Source organism: Tupaia chinensis, unplaced genomic scaffold (genome assembly GCF_000334495.1).
Source record: "Tupaia chinensis unplaced genomic scaffold, TupChi_1.0 Scaffold139457_1, whole genome shotgun sequence".
NCBI lineage: Eukaryota > Metazoa > Chordata > Mammalia > Scandentia > Tupaiidae > Tupaia > Tupaia belangeri.
Genome location: NW_006199342.1, coordinates 647,254 through 668,970, shown reverse-complemented (window position 1 = coordinate 668,970; position 21,717 = coordinate 647,254). Strand labels below are relative to the sequence as shown.

General features: G+C 38.3%; 1 protein-coding gene across 3 annotated transcripts in view; it reads right to left on the bottom strand.

Moving 5' to 3' along the window:
• The window catches only part of ZC2HC1B (zinc finger C2HC-type containing 1B), a 58,007-nt gene extending 37,252 nt beyond the window's left edge, over window positions 1–20,755 (bottom strand). Inside the window, exons 1-4 of one of the 3 annotated variants that reach the window (XM_006161915.3) lie at window positions 20,606–20,755; window positions 10,165–10,226; window positions 8,165–8,284; window positions 6,930–7,068 (exon numbers count right to left, since the gene is read on the bottom strand). In XM_006161915.3, coding sequence (XP_006161977.1) covers window positions 6,930–7,068; window positions 8,165–8,284; window positions 10,165–10,226; window positions 20,606–20,633 — 349 coding nt within the window. In that variant the 5' untranslated portion in view covers window positions 20,634–20,755. The remainder of the gene's footprint in view (window positions 1–6,929; window positions 7,069–8,164; window positions 8,285–10,164; window positions 10,227–20,605) is intronic. The other 2 variants (XM_006161916.2, XM_006161917.2) reach the window with 2 other exon arrangements.
• Window positions 20,756–21,717: the final 962 nt, after the last annotated feature.

The following is a 21,717-nucleotide window of genomic DNA, read 5'->3' as shown; positions in this document are numbered from 1 at the left end:
TCTGATATAAAATTTCAAATGATCTATTTTTCAGATTATTTATTTATTTATTTATTTTGGAGAGGATTTTTTTTTTTTTTGCTATAGGGCACGTGCGCTCGCCAGACAGACAGAGACAGAAAGTGAGAAATCACCCCCCCCCCCCCGGGGGGATGGCCATGCCACAATCCCTTCTCCTTCATTCTCCTCTCGGGATCTTGGGCAAGCATGCACACGCGGCACCCGGTGCGAGTTTTAAGCCACTGGGTACGGGATGCCAACCGCAGTTGACTACGTGGGAGTCCAGCGACATAGCCATTACGCCAACTGCTGGTCCCTCAGATTATTTATTTTTAAAGAGAGATTTTTGCTGTAAGGTCATGTGCTTCCTGGAGACAGAGAGAGACACACATAGAGAGAAATTATCCCCAGAAAGGATGTCCATGCTGCAATCCCTTCTCTTCCACTCTTCTCTATATATTTTGGAAACGTACGCACACAAGCCTGGCATGAGTTTTTTTTTTTTTTTTGGAGAGATTTTCACTGTAGGGTGCGTGCGCTCGCCAGACAGACAGAGAGAGAGACATAGAGACAGAAAGCGAGAAATCACCCCCCAGGGGGGATGGTCACGCCGCAATCCCTTCTCCTCCATTCTCCTCTCGGGATCTGGGGCACGCACGCACACGCGCCCGGCGTGAGTTTTAAGCCACCGGGTCCGGGACACGAACCGCAGTCGACTACGTGGGAGCCCAGCGACATAGCCATTACGCTAACTGCTGGTTCCCAAGCCTGGCATGAGTTTTAAGCTGCTGGGTCTGGGACTCAACCCCGGGTCAACTATGTAGGAGTCCAGCAATGTAACCATTACACCAGGTGATGGTTCCCCAGATGATTTTTATAGTATGATTATACTGTGGCTTTTTGGTTTTGTACCCTTCTTTCAAAACTATCTTAGCTATTCCAGATCCATTCAATTTCTGTATAGTTTTTGAATCTATTGGTCAATCCTACTTGGCAAAAGAAACTTGCAGGTATTTCTATCACAATCACATTGATTGGTATGGATAAAACTGACATCATAACACAGTACTGAATCTTCCAAACCATGAAAACGTTAAATGTCTCCATTTATTACGGTCCTCTTTAATTTCTTAAAGGACTATTTTGCGGTTTTCATATCACGGGTCCTTCCTACACATATCTTGTTAAAGATATCCCTAAGTTTTTAATGTTTTTTAATATTACTGCTACGTAGTATTTTAAATTTCATTTTTCAATTGTTAATGCCTAGTATATAGACATACAATTCATTTGTGAATACCTTCTCTCGCAAAACTTTGTGAAATTCACATTAAATCCACTAGCTTTTCTGTAGTTCCCTAGGATTTACTACATTTACTCAGTTCTTATCAAGTTGTCTGATAATACAGAGATTATTACTTCTTCCTCTCAAATCTTTATGCCTTTTAGTATATACATGTATCTACATATGCTACATATATATGTTATACATACCCATCACTCTCTCTAGTACAGTTTTGAAGGAAAGTGGTCATAACACTTCCTTGTTTTTTTTTCTTATCTCAGTGGGAAAGTGCTCAGTTTTTCACTGGTAAGTGTGATGTTCACCGTAGAATTAATTAACTAATGAATTAATTAGCTTTTGTTATAACACGTGCACACTTGCCAGAGAAAGGGAAAGTGAGAAATCACCCCCAGGGGGGATGGCCATGCCACAATCCCTTTTATTCCAGACTTCTTAGGATTTTGGGCACACATGCATGCACATGTATCCTGTGTGATTTTCAAGCTGCTGTGTCTAGGACGTGAACTAGGGGTGATATGGGATCTAGTGCCTTAACCTCCACACTATCTGCTGGGCCAGCTATAGCTTTCTTAAATACTTATTTTATTGAAATTTACTTATTTATTTGTTTGTTTGTTTGTTTATTTTAATTTGACCAGAGAGGGACAGATAGGGAGAGAGAGACTGCAAGTTGCCAGGTCCAGGACTTGAACTGAAGTTGGCTATGTGGGAGTCCTGTGCCCTTAACCACCACACCAACTGCTTGGCCCCAGCTGTAGATTTTCAAAAGATGCCTTTAATGGAAGAAGTTCTCTTCTATTTCTAAAGCTATAACACTCCTAAGTACTGCTTAAGCTGACTCTCACAAATTTTGATGTTTTTATTACTATCCAGTTAAAAATATTTGCTATTTTTTCTTGTGATTTCTTCTAAGATCTATACATTATTTAGAAATGACTTGCTAATTTCCAAGTAGTCAAGAGTATTTCCAGATATATTTTTGTCATTAATTTCTAATTGAATTCTATTGTGATTAGAGACAATGCTCTGAATGAGTCCAATCTTTTTCTGTTTCTTGAGGCTTGTTTTGTGGTCCTGTTTATGGTCTATCTTGAAAGAATGTTCCATGTGTACTTGAGAACAATATGTATTCTGCTCTTGCTGTATGTCATTTTATAGCTATCAATGCAATTAGGTCAAATTGGTCAATACTATTGCTCAAGTTTTCTGTATCTTTACTGATTTTCCTGCTGTACATTCTATCAGTTACTAAAAGAGGAATGATAAAATCTCCTAATATAATTGTGAATTTATCTACTTGTCTTTCCAGTTTTGTGAGATTTTGTTTCACATTCCTTGAAGTGCTATTACCGGGTCCATAATTATTTAGAACTGATAGTCTTCTTGATACTTTTGAATTATGATGTCTATTAACACCCTGAAGTTTACTTTGTCTGATATTAATATAGTCACTCCATTTTTGTGATCATTGTTTGATTACATATTTTTCCCATGCTTTTAACTTGTGTCTGTCTTTTTCTCTGTGCATATGTATGTATAAAGTTTATAATTAATTTCTTCCATGTGAGAGAGATAGAGAGACTGAGGCAAAGAAATGGGCATTCCCAACACAGTCTTCATGCCATAATCCACCCCTGGGCCAGTCCAGAACATGGGAATGCACACCCAGAATGCTCAGCATGATCAGGGAGGCCCCAGGACATGAACCCAGGACCGCTCCCATGTGAGTTTGGTTTCACTACTGCTTTGCGACCACCTGGCCACTGTGTCTTCATATTTAAATTTGTTTCTTGTGGAAATTTATAGTTGGCTCTCAATTATTATTTGGTTTGACAATCTCGGTCTTTTATCTGGAGTGTGTAGGGCATTTATATGCAAGTTTTCATAATTGTGCATTCATTTAAGTCTACCATTTTGCTATTATCTCATCTGTTCTTTGTTCATTTTTTCCTCTTTTTCTATCTTCTTTTCAATAGATTTCTTTTCCATTTTATCTTTAGTCCATATATTATCTTATTAGCTATATCTAAATATTTTTAGTGGTTACTCTAGAGTTTACAATAGAAATCTTTAACATATAGTAGTCTCCCTTGAAATACTATGATAGTGACCATGTATGATGTAAGAACCTTACATTATATGTACATTTTCCTCACTCAACCTTGTACTATTCTTTTGACATATTTCAATTCCATGTATTATAATATCCATAATATACTATTACTAATGTTTAAATAATAGTAAATAATAATCCACAGCTAACATTATACTCAATGGAAAACAAGATAAAAGTAAATACTTTTGCTACTTCTGTTCAACACCATATTGGAAGTTCAAGCCAGAGGATTTAGACACAGAAAAGAAATAAAAGGCAGAAAAAATGGAAAGGGAAAAGTAAAACAATCTGTTTGAAAATGACACTGTCCTATGTGTAGAAAACCCTGAAGAGTCCACACACACACAAAACTATTAGAGCTAATAAACTAATTCAGCAAAGTTGCAGAATACAAAGTCAACAAAGAAAAATTAGTTGCATTTTTATACACTAACAATGAACAATCTGAAAAAAATTGGGGCCAGCAGATAGTGTAGTGATTATATCACTGGACTCCCATGTGGCCATTGGCAGTTGAGTCTTGGACCCAGTGGCTTGAAACTCACTGAGCATGTGTGCATGTGGTACCAAGATCCTGGGAGGAGAATAGAAGAGAAGGAATTGTGGCATAGCCATCCCTCTGGCAGGTGATTTCTCACTTCCCTCTTACTGTGACTGTCTCTTTCTCTCTCCTCCAAACACACATACCCTAAGGCAAAAACCTCTTAAAAAATTTAACAACTCCATTTACTGAATCAGCAAATGGCATAGTGGTTACATTGCTGGAATCCCACATGGCCAACCATGGTTCAGGTCCTGGCTTGAAAATCATGCTGGGCACCTGTGCATGCATGCCCAAGATCTCAAGAGGAGAAGGAATTGCGATGTGGCTATCTTCCCCACCTCAGGGGGGTGGTGGTGGATTTCACACTTTCCCTCTCACTGTCTCTCTCTATCTCTCTCTGTTGAATGCACATGCCCTAAGGCAGAAACCTCTTAAAAATTCCATTTACAATAGCATCAAAAAGAATAAAATGTGTAGAGATAAATTTAAGCAAGTAGGCAAATTCTTATATACTGCAAACTATAAAGTATTGCTGAAAAACGTTAAAGAAGACATAAATAAATGGAAAGATATTTGTGTCCATAAATTTTAATACTTAATGCTGTTAAGATGACAACACTACCCAGTGATATATGAATTTAATGCCCCTTTCAAAATCCCAATATAACATTTTTATAGAAATAGGAAGAAAACATCCTAAATTCATATATAATAGAATCTCAAAAGATCCCAAATAGCCAAAGCAACCTTGACTCTATGTTAGAGGATTTATATGTCCTGATTTTAACACTTACTATGTTATAGTAATTAAACAGCATGATATAATATATAATGACAGACATACAGACCAACGGAATAGAAAGCCCAGAAATAAAACTTTGAATGTATTCTCAATTGACTTTTAATAAGGATACCAAAATGATTCAGTGTGGGAAAAAAGTCTTTTCAATAAACGGTACTGAGAAAACTATATATGCACATGCAAACTAATGAAGTTTCTTGTATCATACACAGAGAATAACTAAAAATGGACCAAAGACTTAAACATAAGAGCTAAAACTAAAACAAAGAAGCAAAACCAACAAAACAGAGACAAGACTCATCACATTGGATCTGGCGATGATATTTGGATATGACACCAAAATACAGGCAACAAAAGAAAAAAAAGAGACAGACATTGGACTTCATCAAAATTAAAAATGTTTGTATATCAAGAAAGTAAGGAGACAGTCTATAGAATGGGAGAAAATCTTGCAAATCATTTAGATAGCAAGGGATTAATATTACTATCAATCTAATTGAACCTCTAGCTTTAATTTCCAATTTATAGAATGATGGAGTAGAAGAACATTAATATGGCTAATCAGGCAGACAAAAACAGAACATGAGACTTTAAAAGATAAATAACCTGATAGAGCTGTTGTGTATAATTAAAAACAAAACAAAACAAAACAACCCTGAAGAGACAACAAGAAGCAACATGTAAACGTGACTGGATCCTGGATTGGAACTGGAGGTGGTGGTGAGGAGAGAGCTTTAAAAGACATTCTTAAGATAACTGGGAAAATATGAGCCTACATATTAAGTGTGACAACAGTATTGTGGTTTTACAGGAAAGTTTCCTTATGTACATGAGATGCAAATTGAAACAGTTTAAAGAGTTAATATGTTCGACGTTTACATTTAAATGTTTCTGCCAAAAAAAAAAAAAAACAGAGAGAAAATGTAACAACAATGTCAACAATTGTCAAGTTTCAGTGGAAGGCATGTGGGTGATCATTGTATTATTCCTTCGGCTTTCCTACAGATTTGAAAATTTTCAAAATAAACAGTTTGGAGGAAAAAAAATCTGTGGGCCATTAAATAGGAAAAAAAAAAAAAAAAACTGTGGGCCATTAAATAGTACAACTTAAAGTGGCTACAATGGTGGTGTAGTAGTTAAGGCAGCTGGATCACACATGGCTGATTGAACAGTTTGAGTCCCTGACCTGGCAACTCAAAAAACATGCAGGGCCCATACGCATATGTGCTCAAAATCCCAAGAGGAGAGAAAGAGGAGAAAGGATTATGATGTGGCCATCTCCTCTGGGAGGTGGTTTCTCATTTTCCCTCTGTCTCTCTTGGTTTAAGAAAGAAAGAAAAAAACATTCTGTGGATGGGCTAGCAGGTGATATAGTGGTTAAGTCCTGGATTCCCATGTGGTCAACTGTGATTCAAGTACCAGGTCTGGTGACTTGAAACTCACGCAGGGCACATGTGCATGTGTGCCCAGACTGCTGAGAGGAGAAAGGAGAAGAGATTGTAGCATGGCTACACCCTCAGGGAGTGATTTCTTGCTTTCTCTCTCTGTCTCTCCAGTGAACACATGTGCCTTATTACAAAAATCTCTCTCAAAAAAAAAATCTGTGGGGAGCTGGACAGTGGTCAGGTGTTACATGTGATGCTCTTCAAGATAATCTCACATGGAGAGAGTCCTGGTTCAAATCCAGAGACCTCCCTGATTATACCAGGCAAATATATACCTGTGATCTGGCATTGACCGAAGGCTAGGAGTAGATCACAGTGTCAAGACCCTGTTGGGGATGCTCTATTTTTCCTTTTTTGTACATGAAAAACATAAATAGATAAACTTTAAGGAAGAGCTGTGGGTATCTGGCACTATGAAGCAACTGTGGAACTACTTGGACTTTTCGGACTTTTCTCAACCGCTCCATGCTAATCAGCCATGATGTCAATGGTCACCACAGTTACATAATACCATGGCAGGGGTAAGTGTTGTTTCATGATGAGACAGAGTTAGGAGGAAACACGGAATCTTTATGCAGAATTGGAAAAAAGGTAGGATAAGATAAATTTGTTACTTTTATACAATTGTTATTATTAACTTTAGAGTATGTAGAAATCATGATAATTAGGCCAAAAGTCAGATATAGCCTCAAAAGTAAACCAAAATGTCCATATACCTGGGTTGATAGATGGAGGAGGTGGAGGTGGGAGAGGCCGGCCTTCTTTAATGGCTAGTGTACACTGCTTTGCTGAACGAATTGCATTAATAAAGTCTTCATGTTGTTGTCTCCAGTTAGATTTTCTCACAGGTTGAGGCTGTAAAAAATAAAATGAACAAATACTACCCTAGACTCTATCCTTCTCAATTATAAATTATTTTTTTAAGTTGGGATTTGCTTTTATTTTATTTTGTTTTTGTTTGTTTGTTTGTTTGTTTGGCGGGAGAGGTTTCTGCTATAGGGCACATGTGCTCGCCAGAAAGATGGAGACAGACAGAACGCGAGAAATCATGCCGCAATCCCTTCTCCATTCTCCTCTCGGGATCTTGGACACACACGCACATGTGCCTGGCATGAGTTTAAGCCACTGGGTCTGGGACTCGAATCGTGGTCAACAACATAGGAGTTCAGCAACATAGCCATTACGCCAAAGTTGAGATTTGAATTTAAAGAAAACAGGATTGTAAAATCTGGAAAGAACAGGGAATTTATTTTTCAAAAGAAGTACTGAAAGATTTGAAAAATACAGTAATAAAATTAGCAAGTCACAGTGGGACAAAACACAAAATAAAATTCTGAAAAACACAGAAACTATTAAACTTTAAAGGAAAATAAATTTAAGATTAAAACTGAGTTTCTTTCCAAGTTAATCACCAGATTTAAAGTCCCTCTAATGAAAATATAAACAAGATCCTTTTTTAGCCACATCTGGAAAGTAACTCAAATATATTTGGAAATCTAAGTGGGTAAGAGTGTAAAGGAAACGAAAAAGGTAGATTATACTTACATGATGTTACACTGCACCATTAAGCAAAATGAAACCAGGAAGCCCATAAACAGGCTTAAATATACTTACAAATATAATAAGTAACAAGGGAACCAGCAGTTAGCGTAATGGCTATGTCGCTGGATTCCCACGTAGTCGACCGCGGTTCGCATCCCAGACCTGGTGGCTTAGAACTCATGCCGGGCGCGTGTGTGTGCGTGCCCAAGATCCTGAGAGGAGAATGGAGGAGAAGGGATTGCGGTGTGACCATCCCCCCGGGGGGGGTGATTTCTCCCTTCCTGTCTCTATGGCTCTGTCTGTCTGGCGAGCGCACGCGCCCTATAGTGAAAACCTCTCAGAAAAACAAACAAAAAACAAACAAAAAAACAAATATAATAAGTAACAAGAAAGAAGAGCTCAATAGTACCTTGGCTTGAGGAGCCTTCCTCACAGTGGGGATGTCAGTACCCTGTAATCTTTGCTTCAAGGAATTGAAGGGTTTACGCTTTTTGTTGAATAGTTTTCTACATATTGGTCCATGTCTTTGCTAGAAAAGAAAGGGTGAGAATTGAAATTTAATGCCCAATTACAAAGTTTTTAATACCAAGTCTTACTTAGTCCCCAGATAGTGACTAGGTTGCACTTTTAGAACCCGGTTCATTCTTAGATCACAGAGCAAACCCATCAGGCTCTCTTCACCCGTCGCACCTAACTAGATATTGTGTTTGGGGCAAAGACAATAAGAGGCCTTTACAGCTACCCAGTGATTCAGTTTTAAGTATTAATTCTAAATAGTTAGAGGGCAGGATGCTCTTTGCTCCAACCAGCAGTCCTCTAAATACTCTACATTTCTGGTAAAAAAAAAAAATGGGGAACTGACACATACAGCTTGCCTATGTACCATCTTTATGAAGGTTGTTACTGTACCCCTATGGGAATGCAGCAGCATATCAGTTCTCTTCCTTTGTAGACATACATATAACAGCTGTCATTTACACAGTTGCCTTGAGACCCAAAAGAATACAGGCTGTATGAAATTTACTGTACCTGGTGAAGAATAAGCCATCCGTATTAAACTAAAGGAGAAGGAGGTATCAGATCACATGATCAAATGTTCTCTGTAGCCCAGGGATATGCTTAACAAGTGAAATTCAAGAGTACCCAGGACATACTTGACATTTAGTGATCCCTCTTCAGATGGTACCTTCTGGGTCTCAAACCTATTCTTGGGGTGTACCACTGGGTGGCCAAAAGTACTGGTGAACAAGTGCCACAACACATGGGAATCCCATGAGCTCCTCCTAGTTTTAGGAAGCTTTAACCACAGTTATCTAGAAGAACAGATATTTTATTTAAAAATAATTCTCAGAAATGACCAGCTGCATAGCTTAGAGGTTAAGGAAGCTGAATCTCACATAGCCAACTGAGTGGCTCAAATTCTAGCCCCAGCAGCTTGAAAAACATGCCATACATGTGCAAGCGTGCCCCAAATCCTGACAGGACTGAGAATGGAGGTGACTGCAGGATGACAATGCCCTATTGGGAGGTGCTTTTCCCTCTGTCTCTCCTCATTTTCTCTGGAGAGTGCATATGTCATCTGGCAATTTAAAAAAAAAAAAATCCTTAGAAAAACAGAACCTACAACTTCATTTTGTCGTCTTTTGCCCCCAAATGTAAACAGGCTTATAGTTCATGTTCTTTGATATGTCTTCTTGATCTAAAATGTCCCAACTAATAATTACATTGTCATCTTAGTTTATTTATTCTTAAATTATCTTTCTTAGGAATTCCTTTATATATTAAGACCTACCACCTGTTTGGTCCCCTAATTCTGAAATATGTCACACTTTTCTTCAAGTATACAGGCATCAATCAGGGGACTTGAATCAGGATAACAATTAGGCCTTGGGAAAGGTCTTATATCCCTGTATTACTTTGTTCAAATAGTATAAAATTCCTGAAATTGGAGGGGTTTGTGTACGTGGCAAAGCAAAAAACAGGAAGGTTAAAGGACTTGTCAGAATTAGTGACAAATTTGCGGCTAAAAGCCAAGTTTCCAGATGCCTGAAATTCAATGCTCATTCCTCTTGACTAGCTAATTTCCCTGGTGCTTTGGCCTTGAAATTTGAATTTTTGATGCTTAAAGAAAAGATGGAAGAGCCAAAACCTCTCAAAGGATAGTCAACCATGCCAAGACACTTCCATCTGGCATCTTTGTCTGGGGACCACATTTACTAGTGTTACTGTAGAACAAGGTGGCACCCAACGGCCTCATTGTCCTCTGGTCCTGCCAGCCATAGGTATGGACTTCACTTCCCTTGCTTCCCCGCCACATCTGTCTTTAATCTTCGCACTGCCACCTCCTCACTGACTTGACAGTTCATTTAACTCCAACGAAACACATCTACAAAATGTCTTTATGTTTACCAGAACATCTGCTGCAAAGCGTCTTCCACAGACTTCACAGGGAAATAACTCCTGATTGCCATCTGCGTAAGATTCAAGAGCACATTGTGTTAGTTTCATAGGATTGCCTGGCCGAGAAGAAATGACTGACTGGAGGTGACCTCGAAAACTTGATATCATTCTCTTTTCCCTTCCCACCAACTGTTTTCTCCTCCTTCATAAACACCCGGTGTTTTCCCACGCTAATGTAAACTTCTCTCTTTACTATACAAGTAAACCCATATATACTCCAGGAAACCAGAATATCATTATTTAAAACATTATTGAAGTGTCTGATGGCTTTGCTTTCAACATATTACAGGGTTAATCCCTTAGTATGAAGTCAGAAATGACCCAGTGGTAACATCTTGAGGATTCCTGCTAGAACGTAAGTTCTGTGAAGGCTATAACTGCCTGCTGGACCTGCACTGCCACAGGGCACCTGACCCATAGCAGGCGCTCAGTAAGTCCTGGGTGAAAGCACGGGCCAAACAAAGATTGCGTTTCTACCACCGGACCAGTCATGCACTCTATAAATAATAGGCTGTCAGGAAAGTCATGATGTGCTTTTTTATGCAAAAATGCATCATGACTTTCCCAACGACCCAATCATACCTGTTGTATGCAACTCTGTGGAAATATTATGAGAAACCATACAAGTGCCCAGCACAGAAAAGGAGAGAAAGAACATAAGCAGATAAATGGCATGAGAAAAGCAAAATAGGATGGAATTCTGATAAAAAGCTTCGCTTTACATTCCTTCCTTCTGGTTCCTCTGGCATTTAAAATGCAAAAATTAAAAGAGCAGTTTGCTGAGGCTGGACAATAATACAGCCATAAAGTGGGATATTCTGAGAGGTTGACCATGTGGGAAGGTTAAAGGTTCACAACATCCAGAGACATCCCTGAATATGCCAGGCACGTGTGTGCCCATGATCTTGGGCTGGCTAAGGCCCAGGGTGGATGGTTCCATCAAGACTCTGTTTGGGGTGCTGTCTGTCTCACTCATGGGCAAAACAAACTTAAAAAGACAAACAAGAACTCACGGCAGTTTGAAGCCTAAGCATGGAGATTTTATACTAGACTAATAGTGGGATTTACTGTACAAGCAAGGGGAGCAATCGGGGAGACAGAATTGGAAGACTTCAAACAGAGCTGTGAAAATTCATGTGAAAAAAGCAAGGAGGGATAGGGAGATGGTGAAAATAGGAGAACTTAGTTAAAAAGCTGAAAGTGGAGGCCTAAAAAAAAGAAAAAGAAATAGGAAATATTGCATCAAAGAATCTATAACAAGACTAGATTTGTGGGGGGCTGGCAGGTGGCAAAAGAAGAATGCTTGAAGATTCTGTGAAGGTTAGTAGCAGAAGAACTGTGAAGATGGAGGGACTGTGGATGGAAATGGGGAACTTGAAGAGAAAGGCCATGTTAGGAAGAAAAATGACCTCAGCCTTGGAACTACTGAGTTGAAATAAGAGTCATCCAAACAGCAGGATGGAAATGAGGGACAGGGTTAGGGACACAGATGTAGACTTTGAGGAATGAAATAAAAGCATGATACTGCCAGGGAAGAAGTCATGGAAAGAGAAGTACAGAGATGATCCTCAGGGAAACTTACATTTAAGGGCCAAGAAAATGATGATGATAAGCCAGAAAGAAAACTAGGAGAGAACAGGGTCATGGAAACCATGGAAGACAATTTAAAAAGGAAGGCCTGATTAACAAGAAGCAGATGGTAGCTGCTGCTACAGATGTTGTTGATTTAAACGACTTCTTTTTTTTTAATGTACATTTGTTTGTTTGTTGTCACTCTCAAGCCACTGGGTCCAGGACTTGAACCATGGTAAGCCATGTGGTAATCCAGCACCTTATCATCCACCACCTGCTGACCCTTTAGATGACTTCTTGCATTCTGCTAATTGGTACTACTTTTTCTTTCTTTTTTTAAATTTAACTTTATTTATGTCTTTATTTACTGTTTTCTTGTTTGTTTGTTTGTTTGTTTTATGTTTTTAATGTGACCAGAGAGGAACAGAGTGAGAGAAAGTGTGAAAGCAAGCCGCCAGGTCCAGGACTTGAACTGCAGTTGGCCATGTGGGAGCCTAGTGCCCCTAGCCACCATGCCACCAGCTGGCCCCTGGTATTGTATTTTCAACGCAGATCAGCCATCATAGCACAGGAAAGTACAGCTATTCCTCACTTTATGACCTACCTGTTTTAACGACCAGGCTTAGGACCCTTTCCCTAGCTTGGGGATTCCTCTTTCTCAGTCTGTGTGTCTCAGGAATCCCTCTTTTCTCAGTTTTTGTCTTCTTTCCACATTGGGTTACTATTCATCACATGAAGTGTTCCCAATCATCCAAGACTACATATTTTCATTTATAAATTTGTACTTTATTGTGCATCCATAGTGACTGACTCTGTAAAGCAAGGTCTTAAATACTTTTTTCAGGGGCCAGCAGGTGGTATGGTGGTTAAGGCACTGGACTTCCACATGGCCAACTGTGGTTTGAGTCCTGGACCTGGTGGCTTGCTTTCTCATTTTCTCTGTCAGTGTGTGTGTGTGTGTGTGTCTCTCTCTCTGCCATGAGCACACGTATCCTGTAGCAAATTTTAAAAATATATAAATAAATTCTTTTTCATTAAGGGTACCCCAATCCTTTACATACTTGTAACAAAAACTACTCATTCTGATTATAAAACTACTGCTGCATTTTCTAAAACATGTATGAAAGATAATCTATTTTTATGAGTAGTATAACATTTGTATGTACTTTTCTATTCCCTCAATGCCTTTCCTACATTATCTCATGTGCTCCTCACACAGTTACCATGTGAGACAGGGTTAGTAACATTTTTTACTTTACAGATGAGAATATGGGGCCTCAAAGTTAGGTGACTTATAGACTCAAATCAGAGATTATAACTCTATAAGGATTGAGATTATTAATTAAACTATCAGTGTAACTATAGATAGTTGTGTCAGTACTAATCTACAAACAACTAAAAGATTATAGAGGTTCAGAGAACTTTGGTTTAAATCAGTGAGTTTTAAAGAGTTCAATGAATTTAAAATAATGGCATGCAATATGATCAGTTCAACATTTGAATATAGACCATATTCAACATGGAAACTTGATAAGAAAGAGGAGAGGGAACCTCTCTGCCTGCTCAGCTGAATTAAACATGAAGATCAATAAGGTCTAGTGTTTTGTTACCATATGTTAAATCATATGAAATATGTGGTAGTCAGAACCTTAAAAGAAACAATACTGCCTTTCAGTCAGTGAATGGGTTAACAAGCTGTGGTATGCCCCTATCCTGGAATACTACTCATGTAATAACGAACACTATTGATACATACAACCACCAAGATGGATCATATATGTGGAGTAAAAAAAGCCAATCTCAAAAGGTCACAGTGTATGATTTCATTTGTATAAAAATCTCAAAATGACAAGATGGTGGAAATGAAAACAGATTAGAGACATCAAAAGGTAGGGATAGTTTGGGGGAGAAGTAGCTGAAACTATACAGGTAAAGTGAGAGAAATCTTTGCATATGGAATAGTTCTATATCTTCATTGCAGTGGTTACAGATGTTATAAAATGTTCATAGAACTATGAACACACATTACAGCAATGTCAATGTCCTGCTTTGGATATTGTATTGTATTACAGTTATTTAGGATGTAACTTGGGGAAAAGTGGGTAAAGGGCACGTGAAATCTCTCTCAGCTATTTTGCAACTTTTTGTGAAACTGTAATTATGTCAAAATAAAAAGTTTAAAAATAATACTTAAGGATGGGCAAACAGTGGCCAGTGGGCCAAGTCTGGGGCTGCATACTTTTGTTAAGTAAAGCTCTGTGGGAACATAGTCATGCTCATTTGTTTCTATAATACCTTTTGCTTCTTTCACTTTACAACAGACATCAATGGTTGTAACAGAGACCATACCCAGTGGCTTGAAACTCGGTGTGTGTGCATGTGTGCTTAAAATCCTGAGAGGATAATGGAAGAGAAGGCGTTGTGGCATGGTCATCTCTCCTGGGGAGGGTGATTTCTTGCTTTCTGTTTGTCTCTCTAGCAAGCGCACATATCCTATAGCAAAAACCTGTCTCAAAAAAAAAAAAAAAAGAAAGAAAGAAAGAAAAAAAATTATTTGTGGGAAGATTTATTTAAAAATAAATACTGGAGAGAGACAGGAAGTGACTGCTTTTAGGCGGTATGAATAAAGGTGATTATTCTTCTTCATCTTCCTGAATTTAAAAATTTTTACAAAGATTATACATTATTTTAAAAATTAGAATGAGAGACTTTCAAAAACATTTTAAAATCCCCTTTGATAGAAAATGTTCTAAAACAATGAACATCAATTTAGCTATTTTTGTCATTTCCTTCTTTATTTGGAATCATACTTCATAAACTGCTACAGTGGCTATTTTTTAAACATTTGTTTATTATCTTCAAATTTTTTGAAAACAAGGAAAATATAGTTACCTGAGAAGGATCAACCCTTTTGCCTAGCATGTCCAGAATAAGAAATGAACATTACAACGATCTCAATTTAAAGCTTTATAAGAAGCATGGAGAGAATCAAGACTAGAATGAACCTGAAGACAACCCCAAACCTCTGCTTCTAACCAGACATTCTCTTTCTGAGCTGGAGGAATGCTTTGTAAAGAACTACCAACCACATTTCCTTACAAATGTATAGTAGAGGAAGAAAAAGGAAGACATTTTCTCATTAAGATGTCAGCAAGTAAACCCTTCTAAATTATTTGCAGTCCAAAACATGCAAATATTTAGCAATATTAACATCGTCCACAGCCCACATGATAAGAGGGTGGCATCAAATGGCCTCAGTGTTATCTCATGAACATGAGTCCATAAAACAAGAAAAGGAATTAAAACTAATGGGCTATAGGATGACAGAACACGAGTAATTTTGCTTTCTCTAACCCCAATAGTAAAAAGACAAGGTGATATAGAATCAGAGAACTCTAAGGACAAAGAAGAAAGGCAATGACAAAAAAATCTGGACTCCGGGGAGCTAATAGACATGGTAACTGACCTGAAGGACAAAATCAACTTCCCAAGCTGAGACTAGAATTGAGAACCCCTGAGATTTACATTCAGAATCTTACAAGTCACAGGAACCCCAGCAGTGGCATGTACTCCTGAAACTGGGACAGATGAATGAGAAGAAACTGCCAAAATATGAACAAAGGAAGCCTGGAGATTCCTGATTCCTAGATTAACTACGTAGTGCTCCCTGCACGCTCCTTAAATGACTACCCTTCCCCCTTTCTAGCAGAAGTCTTCTTTGGAAAGATAAATGAGGAGGTCTGGTCAATATAAGGCACAGCCAAAGACAGATACTGAAGCAAAAACAGTTAGGTGCCAGTAGATATTGATGTATACACTCGTTATCTGTGGTAGTTATATTCTATGAAGTCACCACAAGCACTGTTAGCCAATACTGAATCACTGCTCCTCAGGGAAATACAGGGTTAGGTTCCTGTGAGTCTCAGATCCCAACATATTTGTCAATGATATCAACACAAAAACTTGCCTTGTGTTTCTGTTCAAACGCACCTTTATATTGTTGATCCAATTACATTGAATTTATGCCGAACTCCGTAACTGACACTTGAAAGAAGCTTACCTGCTGCACGTATTTTCTCCTTGAGGCACTCACAGGGCTTAGGAAAGCTAGATGGCACGTCCACACTATGCTAAGTGACCATCTTAAAATAGTGAAATCAACCAGAAAAAGGATAAAAATGTGAAAAAAATGAGGCACTATATAGTCCATGAAAAGGACACTTGTTTACAATATTAGAGCTGAAATGGTGGAGTTTCACCTTGTTCTACCTTAACTGGGAAAATGTGTATGGGGTGACAAACTTTTACCACCAAGTACAGGTCTGCAAATGAATGTTGAAGTACTAAAGAGTATTGATTTTAGGACTAGTAAATTTTAGTGAGAAGGTCAATGTGCAAATAGAGAATCCATGAATGAGGAGGATTGATGATATATGCATGTATGTCTATACATGGCTATAATTGTGTACATATGGAGAGGGTGTTCAAAAAGTAAATGAAAAATGCTTATTACCAAAAAAACTATATAGATTCTGTTTTTGGATCAAAATAAACTAATCCCATTTTCTCATAATTTTTAAATTATTTTAACTTTTTTTTTTAATTTTTCAAGGCAGGTGGGTGGGCCTGGGGGGGGGGGGGGGTGGGGGGAGAAAGAGAGAGAGAGAGAGAGAGAGAGAGAGAGAGAGAGAGGTGCCAGGCCAGGACTTGAACTGTGGTCAGTCATGTAACCACTACACCACATGCTGGCCCCTATTTTTTCATGAACTTTTTAGAGTACTCTTTTATACATAATCTAGTGAATAATCTCCAGAATAGTGCCACAGAAAGGAGAGAATATCCCCATGTCCACCTTCCTCTACTTGGCTTCCAGAACTCTGCATGCCAGACCTTTTCCCCCAAGGCAGAATGAAACTTTCCGGGGACTCTAACCATTCCCCTGAGAAATATACCCAATGAAACTGGCATTTGGATATTTCTAAACATTCCATCCAGGCCAACCTGTAATAAAGCTTAGCCATTGAATGTTCCTCACACATTCAAAATTTCCAGTGCTTTTTCTTCCAATCTTCATCATGAGCAAACAGGAATTTCCAAAGATCTGAGGAAAGTCTTTAGCAAATTAAGTCCAAAATACATTTTTTTAAAAAGCAGCAATTTAAAGAAAAATTAAAGTGCTTGAGAAACAAACAAAAACCTTAAAGGAAAAATGAAAAATTCAGTAGAAGTCTAGAAGTATAGCAAAACAGTATAGAAATACAAAGAAACAAAGAGAACCAGACCACAGCCCTACTCCAAATAAAAGGAGTTCATGAGACAAGAGAGAGAAAATACAAGGAAGGAAATAAAAATAGTTTTAAACAATTTTCAGAAGTGAAGGACATGAGCCTTCTGGTTGGCAAGACCCAGTACAATGGATCTATAGCAAGAAGCATCAATTCTCAAATTTCAGAATTCTGAACAAATTCTACAGACTTCTGGAGGAAGAAGTTACATCAAGCCATCATGAATCAGAATGGCTTTTAGATTCCCAAACAGCAAAATAGGAAATGGAAATAAATGGAGAAAACTCTTTACATTTTTGAGGTAAAATGATCTATAACTTAGAATTCTATTACCAGTCATGCTCTCATATATGGGGGTAGAATAATTTCCAGATACCCAACTTTTCAGAAAGTTTACATTTCGTATACCCCATTTCAAAAATGTGAGTAAAAGATACAGGGAAAGGCAATTCAACATTAGGAGAAGGGAATTTCCAGGAAGATTGGGGGGCACCAGAGACAGAATAACAGTCCACTAGGCTAGTGGTGTGTGGAAAGACATGTTGAAGGCCATGACAACATGATGACTCAGTTTCTGCAGCCTCAGGATAGTATATCCAAGGAACTGGCTTCCATTCTGTTCTACACATGGCTTGTTTGACCAAGTCCTAGCAAGATTTCTCCTCATCCCATATATCCTGATGTCTAGATTAGCTGAGGGCACTTATTTCACCCCACAGGAAGGTTCTGCACTGATTTTCTCTTGAGAGACATAGGTAGGTCATGTAGAACTTAGTAGCAGAAAATACAAACCAAGCCTATGACCCTAAGCCTATCTCTATAGATCCAAGATGCCCCAACCGTGGTGATTTGTCTCCCAGGATTCACTCACTACCTCATGCACAGACCTCTCCACACACGGATCTCATAAACTCTAGTAGCTGAAGTCAGACTCAGGACTCCTTGTTTCTACGATACCTTCTATGAATATATGGGAATACAAATTGTCCTTGAAGAACTGAGTTTTATATTCTCAGTTGCTCAAAACTAAACAAGATGTGCTTAGGGATACCATGAAGGTAGGAAAAAGGCAGGTGTGGAGGTAGGGGGACAGCCCTGGCACACCCACTTGTAGTCTTAGCTACTCAGGAGGCTAAAGCAGGATCAAGAGCTTGAGGTTGGCCTGGACAACATAGTGAGATCCTATCTTAAATAAAAAAAAAAATTTAAAAAAAAAGTAATGAAAGGAAAGGAAGTGCTTAATATAATCATCTGGATAATACCTATGAGTTATTTGCTAAGAATGAATGAAATTGAGGAGGAACCTCTACATGGTTTCTATGTTCCATTACTTTCAACAGTGGACATGGGTTTAACATACAATCACCCCATGTTTCACAATTAAAACATAAGGACATTAGAATTTTTACCTTCTCCTGCTCTTATATGGAGCAAGTACACTTAAAAACAAAACCCTATCAATGTCAATACATTAGGTCATCAGGAAAGTCATGACCTATTTTTCTATGCAAAAAAAAAATGCATTATGAGACATGTCTGACCACCCAACACGTGAAGAAACAATATAAATTTATTGAAACTGTACAACTACAAAATAGAATTCTGTCCACCTGACTAGTGGCCTTTGTTCTGATGACATCACAATGGAGGTGTGGACAGTTTATCATAGTTAATGTGCAAATAGTAACAGCATTTGTGACTTAGACTTGAAAAATAATCACAGTAGTAGGGACCAGCAGTTAGCGTAATGGCTACGTCGCTGGACTCCCATGTAGTCGACCGCGGTTCACATCCTGGACCCGGTGGCTTAAACTCACGCCGGGCAAGTGTGCGTGCGTGCCCAAGAGGAGAATGGAGAAGGGATTGCGGTGTAGCCATCTCTCATGGGGGGTGATTTCTCACTTTCTATCTCTCTGTCTGTCTGGCGAGCGCATGCGCCCTACAGCAAAAAAAAAAAACCCTCTCATAAAAAAAAAAAATAATCATCACAGTAGCAAAATATCTGACAAAGTGGCTTTATCATGCAGAATAAATTATCTTTAAAGTACAGCAGGGAAACTCTTCATGATTTTGCTCCTACCTGGGACCCCTCAGGCCTTTCTTGTTAACCTGTTAAGTCTAGGTTCCACTGTTCCCATCTATCCATTCATTCATACTCTGTGGCCATCCCCTGACCCAGAGCTGCTAAGACCTCAAGTGGATGCCTCCAACTACACAGACAGAACTATCCTGAACCCTATACTATATACACTTTTTTTGTACTGATAACCAAGCAGCTACTAAGTGACTAATGGATGGACAGAGATGATTCATGCCCAGTGTGAGGTGTACAGCTGAAAACTTATAAATTATTCCTGAAACTTCCTGTTATGTATTTTCAGACTGAGCTCGACCTCAGGTAACTGAAACTGTGGAAAGCTAAACCACAGATAAGGTGGGGACCACTGTACTTAAGTGACCATATGCCAAAGGCTGGGTATACTGTTCTAGATCCTGGGAATAAAGCAGTGAATAAAAATCGCTGCCCTCAGTTTGCTCCAGTGAGAGGAGACTGAAAACAGGCTCATATGCCAGCAGGTGCTATGGAGAACTCAAGAGCAGGGAAGGAGGATGAGGAATGCAAGGGAGGGATGTGTGCTCTATTTTTAAACACATGCTCAAGGAAAAGCTTATAAGGACGGTGACGACTGAGCACCAACCTTGAGGCAAGTTTATCTGCAGAAGAGCACTTCTGGGAAACAGGAGGTACCAAGACCCTTCTTGGGATTTCTTATCACAATGAGGGCATTGTGAGTTGCACTCAGCCTCCTCAGATGATGCAGTGCTTCAAGGCAAAAACCTTACCTTTTGGACACTGTAGTACAAAACTTATTCCAGTTCCCAACCACTGTTTACAGGTGACTAAAATATTAGCAAACTCACTCAAAATATTATGAAATCTGTTTCCCAGAATAAAATTAAATTTGCAGTATAATTAACCTAAATCACAAAACACTTAAGAGATTTCTGGTTTAGCTGCATTCTCAAAACTGCAATATATATATAGATTTAAACCCTTTGGGTCAGGTACAGTGAAATTAGCAGCTCATATGGGATTTGACTAGCACCAGAACAAAGTAACATCCAATGTTTGTTAAGACTGAATTGTTTTGAGTACCTTCAATAGAGATAACTTACCAAAATAAATGGTGAATCTTTAAAGGATTTACATCCCCAATACTAATATAAACCATTATCTGACTCTCTTGCTTCCTCATATTGGTAATTAGACATAGATTATCTAATACCCTCCTTCTGAAATGACAAGGTGATTGTCAGCCAAATTTTTAAAAACAGTATTGGTAGAATATCTCATGCTATTGGTTTCCACTTAAAAAAAAAAAAAACCAAAAAAAAAAAACCAAAAAAAAACCCCTGTAATTTAAACTGACAACACACGGTAGAACAAGAGAACACATCAGCTTCAGAAAAGCTGCTAATCAGATGATTTATTGATGAAGACACTAATAATCTGGCTAGCAAATTCAGCTCACCTGCCAAAAATGGTTCTGCCCCAGCCATTCTTGCTTCTAACTCAGCCTAACAGTGTCCACAGGTTTTTCAGTCTAGTTCAGAAACCAACATCTTAGTCACTGATACATGAACAAAGGCCACTAGTCAGTTTCAAGAAGTCAGCCTACCAAATAATCAACAATTGTGATGGCATCACTGCCAAAGACCTGAAAAAGCTGAAAGAAGTTATAACAGAAAACTCAGCAAGAACAGGGAAAGTTTTCAATTATGTATTTTAACCAAGTATGAATTGTTCTAAATATTAAATAATGCTGAAAAACCTTTCTAGTTTAAACTGAAGAAAATATTTCTGATTTTGAGTTGGGGATTCACTGAAGCCAAAGAAGTTTTCTTGATTATCTCTTCTACTGTTCTGTTGCCTGTCTTTACTGTTTCTAAATCCCTAAAGCAAGTCATCCAGTAAATGTTACAGGAAATCTGCATTTTAACAACCTTAGAATCCATGTCGACCATCTTTCTGAAACCCTGCTCTATATTTGTACAGCAGGGGAAAACTTAGCTTCCTACCAGTGGAACCTTCTCAGGAAAAAAACCTCCTACCACTGAGCAGGAATAAACTCAGCATTTCAAAACTGAGTTTAACCAGGCCACTTTCTACATACAGCAAATTAAACCATGTAATTCCTGAACAGGCGTGGAGAGGTTTCAAAGAAATATTTGAGAACATCTGCAAAAAACAACTATGACAACCATACAAATAAATGAATATGCCAATTCCATTCAAGCTCTGAAGATATTTTCCTTTAATGTATCCAAACATTTCACATTCATGAAGTCATTATTTCAGCGCAAATTGAAGTTTATAATAATTAAATTAAAAAATATTACAATATTTACAACACTGCTGGCAAGGGAAACTTGCTGGTATAAAATACAAATATTGTATTTTTCTCTTCAATATCTGCCACTAAAATGACAGAGAATTTTCTTCAGAAAGCAATCGTTTCCCCAAAGACCCAACCCAAATTGATTACAGAACATAATGAAGAGCCCTTAATGGGGAGTGTGTTTTATTCTCCATGCTCCATGGCCTAAAGCTTTAGACCTTCGACATTCTTCTTCAGGTTAAGCA